Raw genomic sequence first — 20,364 nt, 5'->3', positions numbered from 1 at the left:
TAATGGAGAGAAGTGTTGGGGGCAGAGGGGGGGGGATGAGGGGAGGGAGTAATGTAGAAGAAAACCAAGGCTTGAGTATAAGTTCAAATGGATCTAGGTTGTAGTAGTGATTCAGAGATGAAGAGGCTTGCATAGAATGGACTAGAGCTACATCAAACCGGTATTCAGAGTGAAGACTAAAAAAGAAAAAAGAAGTGAAAGATTCAAGACTGAAGTAGTGATGACTATATAACTATTTCCTGGCACCAGTGCACTAGTTAAAATGCCAAATGGAGGGAAAAAGATCTATAATTTTATTCATTATACTTCAACTATTGTGTTGGATGTGATTTTTTTTTCTTTTCATATTTTTATATATGTATTCTCTAGATCCTTTTAAGCGTGTGAAACACTAGGATGTGGAGCAACATGAAATATAGGTTACATAGGACATAGTACAGTTATTTTAAAAAACCAGTTGTATCGAAAAAGATGTATAAAACGAGGTCAAAACAGAGGCAAAGTGATAAAAAGGTGTCATGCACGCAGACAGACAGACAGACAGACAGACACACACACACACACACACACACACACACACACACACACAGTACACATTTATGCATACAAAGACTACACCCCAAGTTTCTTAAAGAAATTATGGCAGGAAGTTTTCAGATGTGTTGCACATTATACGGGCAACCTTTCTCTGCAGAAAGAAAATTGTCTTTGATGTAGATATATCACACTAGAAAATAATTCCACAGTACATGATAGATCAGAAGTACCCAAAGTAAGTATATTTTGTGACACTGGTGTCTCCAAATAGTGAGATTTTTCTAATGGCAAAAGTAGCTGAGGACAACATTTTTATGATCTGGAGGACATGATGTTCTCAGTTGACTCTACTGTCTATGTGGAGGCCAAAGAATTTTGTGCAGCGCACACTTTGTAGTTGCTGACTATCATGTATCATAAGAATCTCCTGTGGGAATTTGGAATCAAAATTCAATTGGATGTAATTAGTTTTACTCAGGTATACTGTCAGCAAGCTTACCTTGAACCAGGTTAAGGGTTCTGAATGTAATTTTTTGGCATAAGAGTTTATACTGGTCAATTGTTTATTGTTAGACAACAATGCTGACGGACTCTATGGAGTACAGTGCCCCAGTCAGATCTCACACGCTCACCTACTTCGCTGGTCTCATTGAGCACTACCTTCTGCTCCCTGTCTTTGAAGCAGGATTTTACCCATTTTCTCACTGCCCTTCTGATGCCTCAATGGTGTGCTTTATTCAGAAGTACTTAGTGATACACACAGTCAAAATCCTTAGAAAGATCACAAAACATCCCAACTGGATTCAATTTTTTTATCTAAGGATTCCAATGCATTGTTCATGGATGAAAATATGGTGTCAGATGTGGACATATATTTTCAAAAACCAATTAATGATATCAAAGTTTTTGAGGTGCCTCACAGTTCTAGAATTTTCCTCTTTCTTGAGGTCTTTTGCAAATGAGGTCAAAAGGGAAATGCTGTTTTTACTTTTTTGTGGAATGGTTTCCCTACAGCAAGTATCATTCCATCTAGGATGACACCCTGATACATAGAAGCATTAAATATCTGGGCTAAAACTGTGCATAATTCATCAGAGCAAGCATTTAGTAATTTACTGGAATTGTTATCTACAGTTGATGATCCTTTGCTTTTTATTGAGGCACTGGTTTTCTTTACCTCATTTCTGCTTATGAAGGATACACGTATTTCACTTACGGGATTGGGAAAATGGTGCTTCAGTATTTCCACAGCACTTTCTAAGGAGCCATTGCAGCCTATTTACTCAGCAGCACTTATGAAATGGTCACTGAAGGCAACTAAATGAGATGCATTCCGACAGTGATATCTCACATAAAGATGCAGTCATCTTTCTGGGCCTACATGCATACATTAAAAAATGTTCTGAAGCATGTGCCAGTCTTTCTATAATGGTCATTTTCCACAGAATAAAATGGGTAGAGCATTTACATCTGGAAGCCTCTACTTAAGTATTATTAATTCCCAATCAGCAGTGTACAGAAACGCATTTATTTATCTCTACAGCTCTTTCTTAGCTGTCTCTCCACAGTGAACAGAACAGGAACATCAGACAGTAAGACACTGTTAGTGTTTAAAGGTATTTATTTTATTTAATAACTTTAGAATTCTTTTAAACTCTAGGCTTGTTTAGTTTTTCATATTGTTCTGTGCCTTGAGAAAAGTGTGTTTCAGTAAAGAGTAAATATTTACAAAAATCCTTTATTCTCTGAGTGAACATGTGAATAAGTTATGGGCTCATTTACTGACTTACTGATTTAAAGTATTTATTTAGTGCCTGTGATTTGCAAAATACAAATAAGCTTTATTTATTTTTTAATTTGTAATAAAATCACATTTTCAATGAGATCACAGAAGCAGATACAAGGTTCATAAATGTAGATCACCTTGAAGAAAAATATAACTTTAAGACATGGAGGTACAAAAAAAAAAAAAAATGTTTGCTGAGAGGTATTTCTTGAGTATTTGACATTGTTGAAGAAAGGTTAGTGAAAACTAATCCAGTTGCAGAAGATGCAAATCCAGCTAAAAAATCAGTGAATACAGCTGCTTTGGAACCATTTATCAAAGTTGATAGCAACGCGTATTACTTGTTTTGATGACAAATGTGACTGACAAACCTTTATAAAAATAAGTATGGTTTTCTTCTGCTCAAGAAGTTTGGATAGATGTACACAATTTGTGGACATTTCTAAATATAAAGTATATGGCCTCAAGTTTCACTTAGTTTAGGTTTCAAAAACAGAAGAAATATTCTACAAGAGGTCAACATAACAAGAAAATAATCTGCAATTGTTGCAAAATGTCAAATCATGTGGACAACGTCACAAGGGGATAGCTGATGGAAGGGCTTCCATCACAGTCATGCTGTAACGCTGAAGTTGACATGAAATCTAGTATGGATCCACTTCCTGTGAAATCAGTTGTGATGTATTCTGACTTCAATAAAAAGAAATTGGTGTGTGGATAACAGAGCAACAAGCCATATTACCAACGACAAAAGGATCTTTAAGATATCTGAACCATGCTAGTACAACTGCACATAGAGCTACTGCTGAAGCAAATGGTAAAAGAACTATGAAAATAAACATGTACCAAAGATTCAAAGCAATTTTTGTTCTTGCTGCACAGGACAGAAATGCAGACAGTGAATTTATATAGCTGGTGTGAAAACATAGCCCTCAGACAGAAAACTGGTTCAAGTATCATATAATGAGGGTACATAATCGCACTGGAGGTTTAAATAATTAACCATGAGAATTGTTAGACCATATTTTCCAGTTGTAAATGCACTCATTCAAGACCATCTACTTCAGTTGCATCATGAAAGATCTGAACATAAGAATAATCATAATATAAAGAAAAGTATGACTATCAATGTGTTATATGTGATTGCAGTCTTTCTCAGCATATTCCAATGATGAATTCTACTCGGGTTATCAGCCGAGTGGTGGCGTCATCTTGTCGCAACGTTTCGATGAGTTACGTACCTGAGAAGAATTCATAAATGTCAATGTGGCTCTGAACTCTGCTTTATGTGAAGGTTGTGTTCATGGAAAATCTCAAAGATTTCCTTTTAGCACAAGAGAAAACAAGCCAAGAGAGCGGATTCATGCAGATGTGTCTGCTGTATTTTAATGTTAAGTGCCTGGATATCATTAAAGTGTACTTTTTAAAGATAAATATGTACAATTTTGATACGTTTATTTTATCAGAGAAAAATATGAGGTTATGTATAAACTGTTGCAATTTATACCCGAAGCAAAGACTTTTGGACATTGAATTAAGATCTTTTTGAGTGATAACAGAATAGAGTTTGACAACGGAGAGATCAGAGAAATTTTTCAACAACTAAGAATGTCCTACAATTCACAACAAAATGGCTGCAGTGAAAGAGTAAATCATACTACTACGGAAACAGCTAGTGGTGGTGGTGGTGGTTAGAGTTTAACGTCCCGTCGACAACGAGGTCATTAGAGACGGAGCGTAAGCTCGGGTTAAGGAAGGATTGGGAAGGAAATCGGCCGTGCCCTTTCAAAGGAACCATCCCGGCATTTGCCTGAAACGATGTAGGGAAATCACGGAAAACCTAAATCAGGATGGCCGGAGACGGGATTGAACCGTCGTCCTCCCGAATGCGAGTCCAGTGTGCTAACCACTGCGCCACCTCGCTCGGTAACAGCTAGTGCTATGGGTATTGTTCACAGTAATGTTCAAGTGTCTCTTTGTTGCAGAATGATAAATTCAGTAACATATGTTTCAAATCAAACACGGCCTTCAAATATATCTGGGGATACCACTGTATGAATTGTGGTGTGGCAAGAAATCTACGACAAAGCATTTGCTGTGCTCATGTTTCTAAGCAAAAGAAAAAGATGGATTAGAAATCTTTAGAATGAGATTTTCACTCTGCAGCGGACTGCGTGCTGATATGAAACTTCCTCGCAGATTAAAACTGTGTGCCCGACCGAGACCCGAACTCGGGACATCACATTCACATGTCTATGTTTGTGTATGTGTATCATATAGCTCTGAAAAATGATTCAGCTGAATGCTAGCAGTGTTCTGAGTCATGTTTGGTCTTTTGATGGCTTAGTGCCTCAGCTTTTCAATGTGTTAGTCACCGTCACTCCTTTAAGTATTATGTTTCTTCCTATTTCATTTTAAGATGAAGAGTGCAAAGAATGATTGGTTACCACTGTGGATGTTGCTATTATAGTTGCAGCCACAAACAATTGCAGTCGAATTTAGGCTGCTTCTGTGCTCCTACAACGCACATTCTCTGGCAGCCACTGAGTATTCAGTAGTGTACTGAGAGCTCTGCTGTGATTGCTGCAGCTAATGAGAGCATTAAATGTGATCATAGTGAGTTGTTTAGTGTACTTCCATTCCATTTGTTGCTGTCATCGCTGATAGTGGTGGTAAGTGACAAATTCTGCATAAGGAAGTGAAAGACATAATTTGCAGGATGGACATAAAGCAGGCACACGTGTGAGCCCTAAATGTCACTTGGAATCAGCAAAAATGCTGATTCCCAACCATGCCTCGATGTGAGCAATCCAGGAGGGAGGAGGAGATCACTGCTTATCGTACCATCAACAATGTGGTCATTAGAGACTGAGCGCAAGTTCAGAATAGGAAAGGACGGGGAAGGAAATAGACTATGCCCTATCAAAGGAACCAGCCTGGCATTTGCCAGGAGCAGTTTAGGAAAATCACAGGAAACCTAAATCAGGATGGTTGGACACTGGTTTAAACCTTCGTCCTCCCAAATACAATTCCAGTGTGTTGCACAAACTATCATTGTTCATGGATCGGACTATAGTTAAATCTTATCCTCATCCCCGTGGCCTCTACAGCACTGATGCACAGACAGATTAAAATATTTTTAGTTTTCATCCGAAAAGCCAGTTCTGGTAATTTTCAAAGTAGGTTGTTGTTCTGAGAGAAGACAAGCTGATTGAGAAGAAAAATGGCATAAAACAAGGGAGTGCACTACACACTCTACTTTTCATCACCATTACAAATGAGACAATGCCAGAAGTGAGCGTGAATGGGAGATGAAAATATGAAAGCAATGGCATTTGCAAATGATTTAATGATGTGGAGAAATGGAAACTAAGTAGTACAAGAAGGGCTAAATGTATGGGAGAAAGTGGTGGGACAGGATGAACTGACTTTTAATGTGTGTGAAGTGATGGTGGTAATGAGGAATAAGAATACAGTAGCAATGGATGTAAACATTAAATTGCACACACTACTGAAAGTGGAAAGTTGCAAGCATCTGAGGACCATAATAGAAGGTGCCGGAAGGTTTGATACGGAGCGTAACCTGGTCTGGAGCAGGAATTGTATAGCTGAACTACAGGCAATTGTTACACCAAGCATATTATGCACCAGTATTCACATACATATTGGAAACATGGGCAGTGACAAAAAGGAAGGTGAGCAGGAGACATGGTTGTGAGATGAAATTTCAATAAGCAGGATAGCGTAGAGTAAGGAATGAGTTGCTGAGAGAAATAGTGAAAGAAAAACCCATGCAAGAGAGCACAGAAAAGCAAGATTTAGATGGTAGGGCATGTTAAAAGAATGGGAGTTGGTAGGATACAAGGACAAGCTCATGAAATGGTAACAGGAGGCAAGACACACAGTGGACGGCTGAGAGGCAGATGGATTCTTGGAGTCGATGAATGTGTGAAGAAGAGAGGAAAAGACTGGGACATAGTGGAGAGGGGAGCGTGATGGGAGGACAGGAAAATATTGAGATGTTTATGGTCCAAGCAGACCTAATCAAGGGCTTGAAATGAAGATGGAGACAGTATCAAGTAGCTCTAACTATATTGAAAAACATACATTTGATCCTAAATAAAGACACACAGGAGTACCGCAAGGTACTGTGCTAGTTCCAGTGCTGTTCCTAACTTACACTAATGATTTCCCAACACAATGTCAAGCATGGGCAAACAAAATTGTCTGCCGATGACTGTAATGTACTGTTCACTGACAAGTCACCAGAAGTACTAGGAGAGACAGCTGATGAAACACTTAGCAGCATATGTAAGGGTAATAAACAATAAAGTCACACTTAAGCTCTATGAATGTCTAAGTAAACCAAAAAAAGAGATTATAATAAACTAAAAATACATAATGCATCCAAACAATGAAACTTTCTGGCAGTTATAATTGTGTGCTGGACAGGGACTCCACTCCAGGACCTTAGCCTTTTGCAAGCAATTGCTCTACTAACTTAGCTATGCAAACATGACTCACGACCCATCCTTACTGCTTTACTTCCAAAAGGAGTACATATCTTACCTTCCAAAATTTACAGAAGTTCTCTTGTGAAAGTTGCAGGACTAGCACTCCTAGATGAAAGGCTACTGTGGAGACATGGCACAGACACAGCCTGTATGATGTTCCCAGAATGTGCGCTGATATGAAACTTCTTAACAGATTAAAAGGTCCCGGGTTCGAGTCCTGGTACGGCACGCGGTTTTAATCTGCCAGGAAGTTTCATATTAGCAACAATGTTTCAACACCACAAAATTTCAGGGAATGCATCCTGACTGTCAAAGTGGAAATAGCATGTAGAAATACTTAGTAACAATTTCTACAGCAATTTATGCACCACAAATTCTACATCACTATGCAATATTTTATACATCAGATCAGTATATTTTGCTTATGCTGTCATTAGTTATGACATTATTTTTTGGGAAGTGAGTAGGAAGAATATCCAAGCTATGTAAAAGACTTAGATACAATCCGCTCCTTCAACACAAAACTAAAAAAAAATAAGGAAATACAAAATAAAAATTTTTACATGGTAATGGAGTACCTGAATTTAAAAAAATTATCAGTACTTAATTTATGAAGTTCTGTATTATAATATAAGTAGAAACAATAACAATATAAGACTGAGAAGCCAATGGATATATAGATTTAAAAAATTCATTCTCAGTTCAGTTGTTAACTACAGTATAAGACATTAATTTTTGCTGTTAATTTGTCTGTTTTGGAAGGTGAAATCCACACAATGCAAATTGTTTCATGGATTAGCAAAAAATAAACAATGGTTGAGCACTAAAGAAAAATGAATGTTGTTATACAGACTCTACACTATGCTGTCTCCGTTACGTACAAATATATGGTTTACACAAGCACTGAAGCACCATGTACGAATGTTCTGTCTGAAAAGCTTTGTTAATTATCAGTTGTTGAGAGCTGAGAACTTATTGAATATAGAAGAATTATGGAAACTGTCTTTTGTGATTTCCTAGTGAGTTGTTTACATGTAGAAGCTCTCTTATAGCCCTCGCCCCCCTGCAATTGGCAAACAAGTCTGCACTATCGCCTTTTGATTAAACTACTGACACAGAAGAGATCATAGACAGGTGAGCAGGAATTTTATGCAAAGTTACAGTATGATTTGAACAATAAGTGCATTATGACACTCCAATAACGCCGAAAAGGACAGCAGCAACATTGCCAGCACACTCAAAGTGTGATACAACAATGCTGTTCAGCTGATACACAACACAACATGCTGGTTTTCACGTAAAACATGGCAATAGGGGAAATTACACAAACAGGACAGTCGGTGACACAGGAGAGGAAGACGGTTCATCATTTGAGCAACAGCATCACCTCCTTCCCTGCAGTCAAAATGTCAAAAGTTATATGTTATGACAATTGAGACATGTGCAACATAACTTTCATTCTATGAATGCAAAAATATATTCTTGGGTCTACTGTTCCGTACACCAAAACTGTGCACAGAACAAATGTTTAAACTGACACATCAGTTATTTTCATTCATTAATGTCTTAAGTCCAGTAACCATACTGGTAAAGTCATGCACTCTTCTCAATCAAGTTGGTTTCGCTGTTTAGGAGGAAATGTATTGAATGACAGTTCATCATACATCTCTCCTGAGAGAGCTCTTCCAAGCCATACGTGAAGCATAGAAAGAGCATAATAAATAAATAAATAAATAAGCAAACAAACAAACAAACAAAAATCAGCACAAAATGTTATTTGGAACTCAACCAGAAGAGTGCAAAAGGTACAGTTCAACTTGTCACTTCATTCAAATAAGCTAAACATGAAGGTCAGTCTGGCATATTTTTACATTCTGAAATAGTACACCTGTCACTGTGGTGATTTAAACAACAAAAGTTCTAGCTTATTTTCAATTTTCATAACTTTTTGGCTGAGGAACTCTCTTCTGGGAGTAATGCGACTGAACAATTTATTCAACAAATTTGAGCATTACGATTATTGAGTAAACCAGGTACAATATTGACAAAAGCATCCTCAAAATTCTTGGACTCTTACACTTAGGTTGTAGCACATTACTTCTTACTGAAACTTCCTGCAGATTAAAACAGTGTGCCGGACTGAGACTCGAACTCGGGGACCTTTGCCTTTCGTGGGCAAGTGCTCTACCGACTGAGCTACCAAAGCACCACTCACGCCCCGTCCTCAAAGCAGAAGTAAAGCTGTGAGGACGGCGCGAGTGGTGCTTGGGTAGCTCAGTCGGTAGAGCACTTGCCCGCGAAAGGTAAAGGTCCCAAGTTCAAGTCTTGGTCTGGCACACAGTTTTAATCTGCTAGGAAATTTCATATCAGCGCACACTCCGCTGCAGAGTGAAAATCTCATTCTGGATACTTCTTACTGGTTTTTAAGGCCTACAGTCAAGAATCCATTTCAGATAAGCTGCAGTTTACAAAACAACAAAAATAATAAAACTTTTCTTCATTATGATGTGGATCGCTGTGCGTGTGATGAACAAAGGTTTTCAAAAATAACTGTAACCAGTTGCCTTTTGTGATTCTTCAGTTCGTATTTATTTACCATGACCAGTTTCGAGTTGCCTACAAATGATGTAAATAATTCTTGCCACATTCAGTCCTCAACTGTTTAGTTTTTCTGTCTTTCCAGAGCTACACAACCCGAATAATGCTCCGGCTATTCATTAAAATTGTGTACCACCTGATGATGAGCTGATAGGCTATTTGAATTCAGTCACTGCAAATAAATAAAAACTGAAAGGTGAGTGGTTTCAGTTATTTCTGGAAACATTTAACAAAAAAGAAAAAAAGCATCTAGGTTGTGTTTCCTTGTGTGTCATTCAGAGCACAAGTTCTATGTTTTGGTGAAAATATCTATAAGAAAATTGTTATCCAGCACAGAGCAAAAAAATGGAGAATCTTTGCAAATTCAATGGAAAACTAACTGAAGTCAGGAAACAGGAATGTTCACAAATCCATAGCAAATAAGCCTGTTCTAACTCCATGTATTATTGTTTTTTGACAACTATCAGTGTAATCATGTAATGATTAACAAGGAAGTATTGTGGAAGCATGTAAAGAACATAACAGTTTACTAGTAGTACCCTCTTGATAAAGCTCACAGATTCTCCCCTCTGATAATTTCTTTAAGTGCGAACATTTTAGGTTGGGCTTTACCGTGACTGTTACTGACATTAAATGAAACAACAGCAAACTTGTTGTTCCATTTAACACTGATAATTTCTACCGTAGTTCATTCAAAACTTCCAGACTTTTTGATAATGAGATATTTACAATACAAGAAGAAGGAAAAAATGTGGTGTATTACAGAAATCTATATAAAATAAATGAATCCAATTGAGCCTGTTTACCCGAAACAGTTCTAGGCAGTGCTTGAATCAAATAAAACCAAACTTATATTATTTATAGTTATAAACAAAAATATGATTTTTTAAGGAGTGATATCAGAATTTTTTATGTAGAGATGAAATGTGTTGCAGAACATGACAGCGACGAATTCCAATCATCACAACTGCTCACTGTTCATTTATCACAATGTTCTACAAGCGAAGCAAAACCATCTGCCTATTGCTTGCTTGAGCATTGTGGCTAGTTCTTCCACTCTTTCGTTTTGCCTGAAGTGTTTACATTACTATGTTAAAGGCAATCATAAACTACAGGTGAAGAATAAGTATACTTGGTTTGTCCGATAGAAAACATCTCACTAACTAACAAATCATTTCCTTGTGGATATTCTAATTATGGATCCATACACCATAAAGAATATCTAACGTAATCCTACCACTGCTTTAGTGTGCTAACTTTAATGTAGGAATCTTCACTCAGTCCATATTATCACTCTCAGGGATCGGACGTGTTTCTTAACGTACCCTATCCAAATCGTGCTTTAACTCATAGTTATCATCGTATAAATGTTAGATACATGTTCTTCGAGTAACCGTATACCGTACCCAATATTTTCACTGAAAATATTTTTTGTAACATGCATTCATCACTGGAATGTGGTCTGTTACCTACGAATGTATATATTTTAAACCACATAAACATGCATCTAATCTTAGATAATAAATACACTCGTTTCGGAAGGTAATTCCACCGCAGGTTACACATTTTCATTTAAAGCGACTGCTTTTGCGATTCACATTTAAAACGGTTGATCTAACCTGAACAGCAGTCAACACATCCAATTTTTAAATTCTGTAACTATTATTAGTAGAAAATAAATGGACACTTTGTTTTAGTTGCAATTACCGTTTAAAATCAATCACCTAAATTTTCATTTCCGTGCGCTTTTTTACTTCGAACAAACATTTTCACTTAAACACGCCATGTTTGCATGCATTTAGTGATACAGATGGTATAAGCTGATAACGAACTTGTCTCCTGCAAAGTATATCAACTCAAAAAACAGTAACAAACGAAGAAACAAAAGTACAGGTATGAGGAAACTACACTACAACACCATATGGACAATAATCCGCCATTATTTTCTTTCCTGTATCAGAGCATCATGGGTAGGAAACACAGTATCGGTGACGTCACATAATTAGAGTAAATACAAAGTAGACTGATGTGCAAGTGGTGTGCTGTGTATGAGCTCAGTGATTTCTTACGATTTTATAATGGATAACAATAAGATACAGGTACGTAAATTATTTTAGAGGGACTATTAGACAAGTATTAGTATCTAATAATATTTTTGAAGAGATTGAATCATTTTAATACTGTGTTTATTAGATATATTGACATCTACTGAACCGTTCAAAGTCATGAATGGATCTATGGGAAGTGCGTCTATGAATTCGAATACGAGGGCGGTACAAATTGATTATAATACATGTCATGTCTTTAATTTCAGTTAATCGGTGCACCTTGCGGACACCACGGCCCCTATACGTTCTATAAAGCGTTTAAATATAACAAAAACGGAAAGTGCAGGATTTTAGCCCTAAGTGATTTTTTCTTTGTGAAGTTATGGAGTGATTCTGATTTAATGAGTATTGGAGAATTACAGTTGTTGTGGATGGACAAAAATAGCGAACAAGTGCTAGCGAGCTTACGTTTATATTTTCTACCCGAAAATACGCCAGAAGGAAGAAGTGATGATCATGGAGAGGTAAGAATGTTGACTATTCGAATTACTTTTAAGTTATTAAATGTTATACCATTTTCATTTATTTATGTAAATTTTAGAAACAGTTTTAATATAATAGATTAAATTATTTATAAATGTGAATAATTATAGTATTTATATTTAATTATGAAATTAATTTTTTTATGTATTTGCAAATTCATTTTATGATCATATTATTTTGTCGTTTCATTAAGTATGTTTTCAAAATAACGTAACAGCTCGCTCACATAGGCGATGTAGTCATGAAGACGACCTTGGAACGAGGTAGATTCAGGCCCGCAATGTGTGTGTGTGCGCTTGAATATTGGAATACTGCATATCACAGGACACGTCGATGATAACGTTTTGGTAGAGGCAAAGCAAATAGAATAATATCTTCATTGCTTGGCTTCTACTGCAATAGGCAGAGCCTGATGGCAATTAGTATACGGGAGCAAATAGCAAATAAGTCTTGTACATGCGATGCGAATAATTTTCATTTACAATACAAAGTACTTCAGTCTTATAAGACAACCAGACGGGTAATGATACATTCTGTCGAGAGTGTAGTCTATTTTCATAGCGCAGAGTGTCGTTTCGATATGGAGTGACCTTCGAACTGAGGCATTAGTGCTAATTGCACTGTACTTTTATTCGCATATTCTGAAGATTTTGTTAAAACAGCGCCGTAATGGAAACAAGTCGTTTTACAAATTCCCGTAATTTGTTAGCGTGGCTGAAGACTTGCTTTATCATGTACGTAATTTCGGGCGATATTCACGTCGTGTTTGAGCAAACTTAATCGGATGTTCTGGACAACTACTTCTTTTCCTCCCCCACTCATCGAGGTGACAGCATGTTTTAATGTATAGTAATAGGACTATAGGCCCATAGCACACCGATCGTGGAGTAACCCCACTGCTCTCCTAATCCACAAATTTTCCGTGTGGCATAAGGGCAAAACATATCGTAACGTGGGAGGATTTATAATGTATTATAAAAGCATAACGGCATTTGCGAATGTGATTGCATCGTATACGCGAGGGAGTAACGTCCATGTGATACTTTTCCCCACTTGTTTAGAATTATCTAAGGATCTTAGATAGTGAGACGTTGGAAGTCGTTTTCGCAGGAAGTTATTCCAAATACTAATTATAAAACACAAAAAATTTCTTGAGTAGCTATATGCCTATCATTGTGAGCAACTTTTTTTCATTTTATACACATGGACATAACTTGGGAGTTTTAATGTATAAAAAAAAGCTCTGCTTTTTTTTATCGGAACATAAAAGAGGAGCGCAGCGCGGTAGTGGGTGGGGGCTGGAAAGAGAAGGGTATAAAGCTGTACTCGCGCTGTTGCCATTTGGCCGGTACATTGATAGCCCTCCTATGGCAAAGTAATTTATGGAATAGCTCCGCAGTTTGCTGTCGCTTAGCCGGAGAATTAGTGACGAGCACCTTCAGATCCGCAGCCTGATTGATACCTCGTTTCAAGCTATCTGGGCGGCAGTCGCAAATGAATGCGATTTGATGGCATCGGCATAACTGGCGATATATATTGCAGATGAAACGATTCCGTGCGTTTTCCGGTCGTAGCGACCGCTTTCATTAAGGAACCAAGAATGATGCCGTCGCTTCAGGCTGATTAACTCGCCGAAATTACGTGACGTATAGTTCCTCCCTCTTTAATACTCGGTTATCCGCGGGCTGTTGAAGGAAGGAGGGTAGTAGTTCCACACCGAAGTCTGACCGAGACCGATGGAAGGTTACATTGACCGTGTGCAATGCTTACAAGCAGGCGCGGAATTTAGTTTCACAGCCTCAGAGCTTTTTTCAGAGGAGTGTGAAGTAGGAGAAATGTGACTGCTTCTAGCTAGCAGATACAACATACTCGCAGCTACAACAACGATCACTTAGTTGGAATAATAAATCATGCTATAACAACGAGCTACAACACTTATCACTAATTTCCTGTGCGCTAGGTACTGTATACAATCTCAGGAACGTGAACAGCTGTTTACTTTCTTGAGGAGTCTTAAGGAATCGCAGGATTTCTCCCCAATGTAGAGGGGTTGTACCCATTCATGGACGCGGTAGTATTATTTAAAAAGTTGTTATTGTCGACGATGATGATGATGATCATCATGTCTGTTAGGACACTCCTCACCTCTCTTAATTTTTAGAAAGAACGGATATTTCAGTTAAAGGGTAGGCAGTTCGTAAGTAGCACATTTTGGATAACTGTGGTAATTTTTTGTGCCAGTAGACTAAATTTTACTTGCCAACTGGGCTGATATATTTGATACAGTAAGAGGTGGTGGTGCCTACACTAGTTCATTTCCTCCGTCAGTGAGTGGTTTGAACACTCAGCTTTGAAATATTCTTCCGTTAGTTGATTCGACGATTGTATTCGATACCCTGTCAAGCTTTGTCCGCTGCCTTTCTCAATCCTTCAGTGTACATATCAGCATAAAGTGCCACTGTAATGGAAAAGTTTGACGTACTACTTCTGCGCTGGGTCACCCACTGTTGTGAATCTGAGCTCGACGGCCGGAGAGTCCGCGCGACAAAATTTTCGTACAGCACGTTATTCGCTGCATTCAGCTGGCGTATCGGAAAACGAACGGAAGATTTAGACTGGAGTGTGTACTGGCGATGGTGAGCCGACGGGGTCTGAACAAGGCCACCTGTCCCAGCTGTTAATACATGCTATCGCACGGACGGGCGCATTTCACTTTGGATCAATAAGCAGCGTTTCCCAGTCGCAAGTAAATGTTTGTACAGAACAGCGTTCAGACTCGGGATAGTTCCAGTAATTAAACTAAGTTCAGTCATGTACCAAATACATACCGTATCGCTGTAACGGTCTTAAACTTTTTTAAAAATATGTATTAAAAGCTATTAGCCAATTGCGCTCTGTATTCGAAAGGCTCCCTGCTCATAATATGGTACTGTTCCTGGAAATATGTCACCGTTTATCGGAAATTTGAGCGTCCTTGTTACCGTTATATTTACTCGTAAGCTCCGCACTGTACAGTGGATGGCAGAGGGTACTTCGTATCAAAATTAGTTGCTCTCTCTCCTGTTTCATATGCGTATGGGACGAGGGCAAAGCGACCACCTTTATGCCTCCGTAGTAAAGCGAAGCTACCCAGGTGGCCCTAATGTTTAACTTTGGACTCCCGATTACCGATCAAATTTTGCATTTTACGCATTGCCAACCTTCTCTCTTTTCTTATTGTCGTCGTATATCCCAATTATACGATGGTGACAGAATTGTGGTACTGTGCAACTATAATGTTAATTCTCTAAAACTGCACAAAATGGCTTCTCAGTAAGTCACCTATTTTCAAATAGACCCCGTGTAACTCGTACCCCCGAGCATCACTATTCAATTTTCGCATGGTTTATATTGACCTGTGCGAACCTAGCCACTTTTCTAATAATTGCTTCGGCGTCATCCTTCAGACCAGTGTGTTAACAACACAGTAGCAGTAGTCCAGATTCAATCGCACTTGTATTCGCTTTCCTGGGAATACCTCACATTTCACCAGAACTGCCCCAATAAATCCAAGCCTGTACTGTATACTGAAAGAATACTGTAATATTCTCCATAATTTTACCTCTCTCTTTAACGATTTCATATCGGCTTTGGACTCTTATTTGACCGAGGGCTTAAAATTCGTTTCCGACTACCCACATTTAAGTTTCTGTGGTTTCTTTAAATTACTTAAACCGAATGCAGGGAAGGCTGATTCGAAACGGTTGTGTCCGATTACCGCCTCAACTCCGACTTTAGTTACATCATTGTCGACGGGAAGTTAAACATTAACTTTCTTCGTGAGAAAACGTCCAAAAGCTATTATATAAGTTACAGCAAAACAGCTGGCACTTAAGATTCGCCACGGAAGACAGGAGATGCGTCTTCGATTAAGAGAGGAGCTGAGGGGCTGTTGAGAACGAAAAATTCCAGTTCAGAAATCTAGTATGGAGTAGTTCTGAGCAGTTCGAGCTTGGGGTGCTGATCTAATTCGGAAGTGCGCGGTTTACTAACAGAACTGTGGAATACAGTTACGAGTGCTATGGACATTTGATGTTAAGCTTGAGTAGACTAGCCTATATCTGAAAGATAAAAGTAGGCTCGGAAGAACCATTGTTGAACACAAGACCAGAAGTCTTTTTAACCAACTACATATCTTATGCTTAGAGATATTAGGGAAAAGTTGAAATAACCAGTTGCACATAAGAACGCGGGGAAATACTTGATTTCTTCTAGCCTCACTGGAAGGATGTATGGATTTGTATCTACCACACACTTCCTTGGTGTATCGCAGAATAAAGGCGAACCGAACTTGAATCCTGTTCCTGGGCGCACCAACTAGACTGGATGGTATCGAATGCAGGGACCAGTTTGAGTGCACACGGGAACGAAGCCCCCCAAGTCACTGTGGCTGCGAATAAAAGAGGATCAACATTATCGTACTAAAGTCTAAATGCAGTGTTCCGAAAACTAACCGGGGCTTCTAGAGATGGTTGCCTTTTTCGTTTAATAATCCTCTCTCATTGCAGTATGTCTTGAGGATATAGTTCAACTTCAGGTAGTACTATCACTACCGTACTACTATGTACATTATAGTTTCTTCCTGTGTAAGTGGATGGCCGGCCGGTGCGGCCGAGCGGTTCTAGGCGCTTCAGTCTGGAAATGCGCGACCGCTACGATCGCAGGTTCGAATCCTGCCTCGGGCATGGATGTGTGTGATGTCCTTAGGTTAGTTAGGTTTAAGTAGTTCTAAGTTCTAGGCGACTGATGACCTCAGATGTCAAGTCCGATAGTGCTCAGAGCCATTTGAACCATTTGTGAGTGGATGTCAACAAAACGTTTTCGCATTCAGTGGAGAATGTTGGAAATTGAAATTTCGCAGAAAAAAAATCTCGCCACAACGAAAATCGCCTTTGTTTTAATTATTGCCGCCCTAGCTCGCATATCATACCCATGGCACTCTCTCCCCTATTTCGCGATAATACAAACATGCTGCCCTTCTTTGAATGTTTTTGGTGACCTCCGTCTGTCCTATACGGTAAATATTCCATTCCGCACAACATTACTCTAGCAGAGGCCGGACACGCATAATGCAGGCAGTGGCTTTAGTAGACCTGTTTTATCTTGTAAGTGTTCTGCTAATAATACGCAGTCTTTGTTTTGCCTTCCTCATAACATTTTCTGTGTCATCCTTCCAACTTAAGTTGTTCGTAATTGTAATTCCTAGATAGTTCGTTGAATTGACAGCCTTGAGTTTGCGCTATTTATCGTGTAACAGAAATGTAACGGATTAAGAAAATAACGCCCTTGAACGAGAGACGACTTTAGGCTGCAGCTCGGTGCCCCATTTGTCAGACTATTGATTCATAGACGTCGGTCTAAATTCTTTCTCAAATCTTTTTCAATCACGAAACCAGACGGCAGTTGGGCGTGAGACAAGGTTGTAGCCTATCGCCAAAGTTGTTCAGTATTTGGAGTTGGAATTAAAGTCCAGGGAGAAGAAATAAGAAGTTTGAGGTATGCAGATGACATTGTAATTCTGTCAGAGACAGCAAAGGATTTGGAAGAGCAGTTGGGAACGGAGTGGACTGTGTCATGAAAGGAGGATGTAAGATGAACATCAACAAAAGCAAAATGAGGATAGTGGAATGTAGTCGAATTAGTCACGTGATGCTGACAAGGGAACCTCCCCATCGCACCCCCCTCAGATTTAGTTATAAGTTGGCATAGTGGATAGGCCTTAAAAACGGAACACAGATCAATCAAGAAAAAAGGAAGAAGTTGTGTGGAACTATGAAAAAAATAAGCAAAATATACAAACTGAGTAGTCCATGCGCAAGATATGCAACATCAAGGAAAGTGTAAGCTAAGGAGCGCCGTGGTCCCGTGGTTAGCGTGAGCAGATGCGGAACGAAAGGTCCTTGGTTCAAGTCCTCCCTCGAGTGAAAGTTTACTTTTTTTATCTTCGCAAAGTTATGATCTGTCCGTTCGTTCATTGATGTCTCTATTCACTGTAATAAGTTTAGTGTCTGTGTTTTGCGACCGCACCGCAAAACCGTGCGATTAGTAGACGAAAGGACGTGCCTCTCCAATGGGAACTGAAAACATTTGATCGCAAGGTCATAGGTCAACCGATTCCTCCAGAGGAAAACACGTCTGATATACCCTATACGACTCTGGTGACGGCATGTACGTCACACGACAGGAATATGTTGTTGACCCACCTAACTTGTACACTTCGCGAATGGGTAAACAGATTCTTCTACCTTGCCCGATTTAGGTTTTCTTGTGGATGTGATAATCACTCCCAAAAAAGTGATGAAAACATAACGGACGGACAGATAATAATTGTCTGAAAATAAAAAATTAGAACTTTTCACTCGAGGTAATACTTGAACCAAGGACCTCTCGTTCCGCAGTCGCTCACGCTAACCACGGGACCGCGGCGTTCCTTAGCTTACTCTCTCCTTGATTTTGCCTATCTTGCGCATGGACTACTCAGTTTGTATATTTTGCTTATTTTTTTCATAGTTCCACACAACTTCTTCCTGTTTTCTCGATTGATCTGTGTTCCGTTTTTCAAGGCCTATCCACTGTGCCAACTTATAACTAAATCTGAGGAGGGTGCGATGGGGAGGTTCCCTTGTGAGGTATTAGATTAGGAAACAAGAAACGTAAAGTACTAGATGAGTTTTGCTATTTTGGCAGCAAAATAACTGATAATTGCTAAAGTAGAGACGATACGAAATGTAGACTGGTAATGGCAAGAAAAGAGTTTCTGAAGAAGAGAAATTTGTTAATATCGAGTATAGATTTACGTGTCAGGAAGTCATTTCTGAAAGTATTTGTGTGGAATGTAGATATGTATGGAAGTGAAACTTGGATGATAAACAGTTTAGACCAGAAGAGAATAGAAGCTTTTGAAATGTGGTGCTACAGAAGAATGCTGAAAATTAGATGGGTAGATCATATAACTAATGAGGAGGTTCTGAATAGAACTGGAGACACAAGAAATTTGTGACACAACCTGACTAGAAGATGGGATCGGTTGAGAGGACACGTTGTGATACATCAAGGGATGACCAATTTAGTACTGGTGGCAAACGTGGGGAGTAAAAATCGTAGAGGAAGACCAAGAGATAAATACAGTAAGCAGATTCAGAATGATGTAAGTTGCAGTAATTGCTCGAGATACAGAGACTTGCACTGGATAGAGTAGCATGGAGAGCTGCATCAAACCAGTCTTTGGACTGAAAACCACAAAAGCAAACAACTGGTATAATGAATTAAAGGAAATGGGTTCCGCGTTTTTCCAAACACACTGTGTTTTCTTTTACCCAGGCATGTTTCAGCACCTCTGCGCCATCACCAGTGGGTTTTTGTTTATTGAAAACTGTAAAAAGTGAACGTATTTTAGGATGTAACTGATTTAACAAAGAGCGGACTAAAGAAAGTTTTGTTGGTTTTGCATCTTATTGTGATTTTACATTATGTGGTTTTGCAGAACCAACTGTAAGGTGTCCTGCACTGATTACTTATCTGCAAACCAAACGATGTAAATGCGAATGTCATCGGCGGGTTAACACATTCCTTGTTCTTGGAGAAAAAACGTGATTTTGGCGTGTCAAAATGTTTTGCTCATATATTTGGTTTTACGAACTCGCCGATGAAATTCACATTTACATCGTTTGGTTTGCAGATGACAAGCTATCAGCGCAGGACACCATACTGTTGGTCCTGCGAAACCACATAATGTAAAATCACGGTAAGAAGCAAAACGAACAAAAACTTTCCTTAGGTCTCACTTTCTTAAATCAGTTACAACCTGAAATATGTTCACTTTTTACAGTTTTCAATAAACAAAAACCCATTGATGATGGCACAGAGATGCTAAAACATGTTTGCGTAAAAAGAAAAACACAGTGCGTTTGCGAAAAGGCGGACCCCATACACTATAATTTACCCGCAAACGTGGAAAGAAAGTAAAAGAGCTACAGATACAAAAGATGATATAATGAAGTTCTTTTGCGCTATTGGTACGATTGGGTCATCAGGATCCAGTTTCTTATTTCAAAATTAGGATATTGAAAATGAAAGAAACTCTTAGAATCTTAATATTTATTACTATTTCACGGTGAACACACTTTCAAAAAAGCTGAATGAAGACTTTACAGTGATATTCTACAGGGAGGCGCACGAAAAGCCGGCCCCGAGTTGTGACTGCTCGCAAATTGCGCACGAATTTTTGCCCTCCACGAGCAGATAGGTAACATGCAGATATTAGATAATAAGGAAATACTGGCAGTACAAAATATAGTCG

General features: G+C 38.8%; 1 protein-coding gene across 2 annotated transcripts in view; it reads left to right on the top strand.

Annotated features, from left to right (window-relative positions):
* Nucleotides 1-11,455: 11,455 nt before the first annotated feature.
* LOC126195040 (AT-rich interactive domain-containing protein 5B-like) overlaps nucleotides 11,456-20,364 on the top strand; it is a 329,224-nt gene continuing 320,315 nt past the window's right edge. For both annotated transcript variants that reach the window (XR_007538547.1, XM_049933482.1), the window contains exons 1-2: nucleotides 11,456-11,534; nucleotides 11,750-12,007. Coding sequence is in view for 1 of the 2 variants with exons in the window: in XM_049933482.1 (XP_049789439.1) it covers nucleotides 11,484-11,534; nucleotides 11,750-12,007 (309 nt within the window). In the remaining variant the exon portion in view is untranslated. The remainder of the gene's footprint in view (nucleotides 11,535-11,749; nucleotides 12,008-20,364) is intronic.

This window comes from Schistocerca nitens, chromosome 7 (genome assembly GCF_023898315.1).
Source record: "Schistocerca nitens isolate TAMUIC-IGC-003100 chromosome 7, iqSchNite1.1, whole genome shotgun sequence".
Lineage (NCBI taxonomy): Eukaryota > Metazoa > Arthropoda > Insecta > Orthoptera > Acrididae > Schistocerca > Schistocerca nitens.
The sequence above is the reverse complement of the archived record's forward strand: the minus strand, read 5'-3'. Positions and strand labels throughout refer to the sequence as shown.